Below are 6,017 nucleotides of genomic sequence, written 5' to 3'. Positions count from 1 at the left end.
GAGATGGAGATGTCAGGATGAGGTCGGTTAGTGGAGGGTGGAAATACCAGCAGGTCAATTTTAGAGAGGTTTAGTTTTAGGTAGAGAAAGGACATAGTGTTAGAGACAGCGGACAGACAGTCGGTGATGTTTTGGAGGAAGGGTGCAGAGATGTCATGGGCAGAGGTGTATAGCTAGGTGTCGTCAGCGTACAGGTGGTATTGGAGGCCAAAACTCCTGATGGTTTGTCCAATAGGGGCTGTGTAGATAAAGAAGAGAAGGGGGCCAAGAAGGTGGCCAAGGACCGAGCCCTGGGGGACCCCAACAGCAAGGGGAAGAGGAGGGGAGGTAGAGCCAGCAAAGGAGACACTGAAAGAGCGGTCAGATAGGTAGGAGGAGAACCAGGAGAGGGCAATGTACTTTAGGCCGATGGAGCAAAGCATACTGAGGAGGAGTTTGTGGTCAACAGTGTCAAACGCTGCAGAAAGGTCGAGGAGGATCAGTAGGGAGTAATCGCCCCTCGATTTGGCTGTCAGTAGGTCGTTGGATACCCTTGTAAGGGCAGTTTCTGTCGAGTATTGAGGTCGGAAGCCAGACTGTAGGGGGTCTAGGAGAGAGTTCTCTGATAAATAGCTTACAAGGCAAAAGTAAACCAGGCATTCTAGTAGTTTGGAGATGAAGGGGTGGTTTGAGATGGGTCGGTAGTTGGCAGCATCAGTCGCGTCCAGAGTCGGCTTCCTTAGCAGTGGGGATATGATGGCGTGTTTGAAAGAAGAGGGAAAGATGCCAGAGGTCAGAGAGAGGTTGAATATAGTGGTGAGATGGGAGAGGACCACTGGGGAGAGGGACCGGAGGTGGTGTGAGGGGAGGGGGTCGCTAGCGCAGGTGGTGGGGCGAGCAGAGAAGAGCAATTTGGAGACTTCTTCCTCTGTCGCTGGTCTGAGTACAGACAGTGAGCAGGAGCTAGATGCAGTGCTGACAAGACTAGGGTCATGGCTAGTCTGGGATTGGGAAGTTATTTCCTGACGGATGTCGTCTATTTTCTTTTTGAAGTAAGCAGCCAGCTCTTCAGCACTGAGATCTGTCACAGGGGGCTGCGGTTTTGGGCTGAGAAGGGAGTGAAAAGTATCAAAGAGCCGTTTAGGGTTGTGCGATAATGAGGAGACTAGAGAGGTGAAGTAGATGTGTTTGGCGCGGTGGAGGGCGAGGTTGTAGGTTTTGAGCATGAATTTGCAGTGGAGGAAGTCTGCGGACGTTTGCGATTTCCTCCCCAGCCGTTCAGCACTTCTAGAGCACCGCCGGATGAAGCGCGTTTGAGGTGTGAGTCAGGGTTGCCGCGCACTACATCGAATGGCTCGGGTTCTGGGGGGCGCAGCTTCATCCAGGGCATGTTTGAGAGTGGTGTTGTAGTGAGCGGCAGCCAGGTTGGGGCAGGAGAGGAGAGAGATAGAGGACAGAGAGGACTGTAGGGACTCAGCAAAGTCCTGGGTGTGAATGGCCTTAAAGGGGTTGTCCCGCGCCGAAACGGGGTTTTTTTTTTTTCAATAGGCCCCCCGTTCGGCGCGAGACAAACCCAATGCATGTGTTAAAAAAAAAAAATGTTTAGTACTTACCCGAATCCCCGCGCTGCGGCGACTTCTTCCTTACCTTAGCAAGATGGCCGCCGGGATCTTCACCCACGATGCACCGCGGGTCTTCTCCCATGGTGCAACGTGGGCTCTGTGCGGTTCATTGCCGATTCCAGTCTCCTGATTGGCTGGAATCGGCACACATGACGGGGCGGAGCTACGAACCAGCTCTCCGGCACGAGCGGCCCCATTCACCAGGGAGAAGACTGGACTGCGCAAGCGCGTCTAATCGGGCGATTAGACGCTGAAATTAGACGGCACCATGGAGACGGGGATGCTAGCAACGGAACAGGTAAGTGAATAACTTCTGTATGGCTCATAATTAATGCACGATGTACATTACAAAGTGCATTAATATGGCCATACAGAAGTGTATAACCCCACTTGCTTTCGCGGGACAACCCCTTTAAGGTTCCTGTAGGTATGGTAGGTGGGTCTGGAGAGATGTTAGGGAGCGTGACAGAGAAAGAGAGGAAGTTATGAGCTGAGAGCGGGAGAGGGGAGTTAGTGAAGTTGGAAACAGAGCAGAGATGGAGGAAGACCAGATCAAGAGTATTGCCATCCCTGTGAGTGGGAGAGACTGTGAGTTGAGAGAGACCAAGGGAGGAGGTGAGCGAGAGAAGCTTAGAGGCAGATGGGGAGTTGGGGTCATTAGTGGGGATGTTAAAATCACCTAAGATGAGGGTTGGAATTTCACAGGATAGGAAGTGGGGGAGCCAGGCAGCAAAGTGGTCCAAAAACAGGCGAGGAGCACCTGGGGGGCGGTAGATAACGGCTACTCGCATGGACAGCGGGCAGAAAAGCCGTAACGTATGTACCTCAAATGATGGAAAAGTGAGTGAGGGTACAGGGGAGATGACCTGGTAGGTGCATTTCGGGGAAAGAAGAGCACCTACTCCTCCGCCACGCCTGTCATCTGGTCTCGGGGTATGGGAGAACTGCAGGCCATTGTAAGACAGTGCAGCAGGGGAGGCCGTGTCAGACTGCTGTATCCACGTCTCTGTTAGAGCGAGCAGACTTAAAGAATGGGCAGTAAAATAGTCGTGGATGGTGGGGAGTTTATTACATGCTGACTGGCAGTTCCAGAGCGCACATTTAAAGGAGTCAGGGGAGGCTATGCATGAGCTAGCAGTTGGGCTTTGGGGATTTTATTAGTGAGTCAGGTAGGGGGTGATAGCTAGGAGCAGTGGAGGGTGGGCCAGGATTGGGAGAGATATCCCCAGCAGCTAGTAGCAGCGTTTGGATAGTAGCAGCTAGTGATTGGAGAATGCTAATTTGACCCCTTGCTGCGGTGAATTGGCACCTTAGTCCATTCACTCAGACAAATTGGTGCCAAGATTTTTATTAAGAGAATCTTTTAATAAAGGTTATTGGGTCATCTGAAGGTCTCGGCCCGATATGAAATATATTGCCAGAATCAGGTGGCTTTGCTGAATAAAAACGCACTCACTCGCATTGAGGCCCATAACACCTAGAATGGCATATCTTCATACCTAGACCTAATGTACGAATCATGTTTAATATCTATGGATTGGTAAATTTCTGATATTAAACATGACAGCCATATCTTAAACGGCCCAAATATTAAATATGGGTTTTCTACTGATCTCCCCCACATATTCTCAACCTGCCTTGATTACGTCAGGCGAAGGTTGTGGTTCTGCGAAAGGCTTTAAAACTGAGTGAGTTCTCCATCCAAATTGTCCATCCACGGAGATATGCTGCAGCATATGGACTGTCCATAGGTTTCTGGGTCTCCAACAATCAGAACATTGGACTGAAATCCCAATCTGGTAACTTTTTGTTAATTTCTCCCTATTTATTTTGACATACTGCTTGTTGTGTAACAACCTTTTTTGTATATCTTTTGTACATATCTATATTTGCACTGCTAGACCTTTTTTTAGAATAAATCTACAATTTATCAGTTAAGCCTTGTCCATTTTAAAATGACTCATAAACTCCGAAGATTGTGCTCATAATTCATAAGTCTGTGTTCCAGTTTACCTGTAACAAGCTAGGTGGCAGTGTGTATTGTGCAGGCATTGTGGAGCTCTGAAGTGCGCTAGAACAGATAGGTTGTGATTTGAGATTTCCCTTTGCATGCATGCATGCAGAAGCCTGGGAAAGCTGGGTACAAATCAGCCTGTATTCTAACGACTTCACACTTGCAATCTCGCTAGACTGACTGATCGAGACTCAGCCATGACGGTTTGCAGCAGCAAGGTGCTCAGAAAAGTCGATCCATAAGTAATTAGGGAGAGAGGCGGGATCGTTAGGTATGATCCCTACTCCTCTAACCTCTGGTACGTGACACATGATATTAAAGCTGTTTTACCATTCACACACTAGAACATCATGTATTTTTGTTAAAAGGTATCATATCTACTTGGTTTCTATTGTGGAGTACAGTCATATTGGAAAGGAAGAAGACACAGATTAGATATCAGAGAGTAAGGGTGATCAATGAGTGGAACAGTTTGCCACGAGAGGTGGTGAGATCTCCTTCAATGGAAGTCTACAGAGGCTGGACAGACATCTATCTGTGATGATCATACCCTCTGCAGTGCAGCTTAACAGCTTCACACAAAGCATTAGTAAGAGGCTCGGAGGATCCTTGGTTCAGTCAAGCCCACAAATTAATACAAAATAATTTGTGAAATCTGCCAAATTTACTCCAAAGAGGCACATCTGTTCATTAATTTGATTCATCTCAGACTGTCTGTACACCTAAAGTCCAATCTACAATCCACCCTGAGCTGGAGGACCTCTGTGCTATAATTTACACCAGTTTCTTCCGTAAATGGTAGTTAATTTGTTGGACGCCTTCCAGCAAGCCACAGCCTGGTTACGGGAAAGAAAATTTGTATATTTCCTATGCCAAAATTCTGGCACACTGCCCTATTAAATTCCTCCGTCGTGTTTTTTTTCGTGGTTAATGATGTTTTTCTCCAAAGACTTCAATTACAATCTTAATTAGCTTTAAAAGGGTTCCTTCAGACGAGTGTGTTTGCCCAAGTTTTTTGCACATTCAAAATCTTCATGCGCAAAACACAGAGACTAGAACCCAGTGCTTATCATAAATGCGGAGTACGGGAGTCACGGCTTACTACAGACTGCTGTCACACACTGACCACTCATTTATTAATTGAGTTTTCTCCTCTCATTGTAGATGATGTGTCTTCTATAACTTCCCTCTGGCTATGTCAGGAACTAACCAACCCAACTGCAGCATCACCAGTGATTTCCTCCTCAGCGGAATCCCTCACCTGGAGAACTTCAATTTCTGGATGGGTTTTTTTCTCATTTCAATGTACATTGTTGCTGTGTTGGGGAATGCCACAATTCTCTACATTATCAAGGTAGACCAAGAGCTTCATGGACCCATGTACATCTTCATGTTGTCAGCAATAGATCTATCGCTTGCCACCACAACCATGCCAAGAATGCTGGGAATCTTCTGGATGGATATTAGGAAGGTCACTTTCGATATGTGTCTCACCCAGATGTCTTTCATCCATTCCCTGTCTGCAATGGAGTCTGGGGTCTTGTTGGCCATGGCTGTAGATCGCTATGTAGCTATCTGCCACCCTCTGCGATATTCTTCCATTCTAACCAGTGAAAAGATCTGTAAGATGTCAGCACTGATTGTGGTGAGAGGCATTCTTGTTATGATTCCCATTCCCTTTATCATCAAGAGGCTTCCATATTGGAAGAGCAATGTCCTGACACATTCCTACTGCGTGCACCAAGAGGTGATGAACCTGGCTTGTGGAGACATCAAGGTCAATGTTATCTATGGACTTTTTGTCATATTTTCAATCGTGGGCATAGACTTAGTTTTCATTTCTGTTTCTTATATGTTGATCATTAAGACAGTGCTCGGTGTGGTGGCAGAAGCGAAAACGAAGGCCTTCGGTACATGTGCCGCACACATATGTGCCGTCCTTTTGTACTACATCCCCTTGATTGGTCTCTCTGTCATACACAGGTTAAAATCCAACGCAAACCTTCCAAACCTTCATATTCTCTTTGGAGATATCTATCTCCTGCTTCCCCCAGTGATTAACCCATTAATATATGGGATAAAGACAAAGCAGATCCGCAATGGACTCAAAAAGTTATATAGTAAAATTATCCATCAGGAAAAAACCTCCGGAAACGTATGATCTCGAAGGTACCAAATCATGGCCCTGTATAAGGATCCACTGATTGTGCCATCAAGAGATAGACTGTAAGCCTACCGATCATCTGTAATGTTTGAGGTATTGTTTGGTGGGTGCTTGAAGGGATAATCCAGCTGAAAATTAGCATGTGTTTCCTCCATAGTGTGTGCAGAGCTGCTCCTCTGCCATGTATATAGTCCTTGTGACCCATTTGGTCTTTGTTGCCGGATGGTTTCTATATCGT

The 6,017-nt window shown here is 46.9% G+C and overlaps 1 protein-coding gene across 1 annotated transcript; it reads left to right on the top strand.

Annotated features, from left to right (window-relative positions):
• Nucleotides 1-3,888: 3,888 nt before the first annotated feature.
• On the top strand, nt 3,889-5,776 carry LOC136607411 (olfactory receptor 51E1-like). The gene is made up of 2 exons (XM_066589038.1): nt 3,889-3,917; nt 4,840-5,776. Exons 1-2 carry the CDS (start codon nt 3,889-3,891, stop codon nt 5,774-5,776), a joined length of 966 nt encoding a protein of 321 aa, XP_066445135.1.
• Nucleotides 5,777-6,017: the final 241 nt, after the last annotated feature.

Source organism: Eleutherodactylus coqui, chromosome 1 (genome assembly GCF_035609145.1).
Source record: "Eleutherodactylus coqui strain aEleCoq1 chromosome 1, aEleCoq1.hap1, whole genome shotgun sequence".
Classification (NCBI taxonomy): Eukaryota; Metazoa; Chordata; class Amphibia; order Anura; family Eleutherodactylidae; genus Eleutherodactylus; species Eleutherodactylus coqui.
Note: the sequence above shows the minus strand (reverse complement) of the source record. Positions and strands in the feature narration are given on the sequence as shown.

Bases quoted from the DNA above. Each gene is read 5' to 3' on its own strand.
- LOC136607411 (XM_066589038.1), top strand. From the start codon at position 3,889: ATGATCCCTACTCCTCTAACCTCTGGTAC. The intron at 3,918-4,839 runs GTGACACATGAT...ACCCAACTGCAG, and splicing joins ACTCCTCTAACCTCTGGTAC to CATCACCAGTGATTTCCTCC.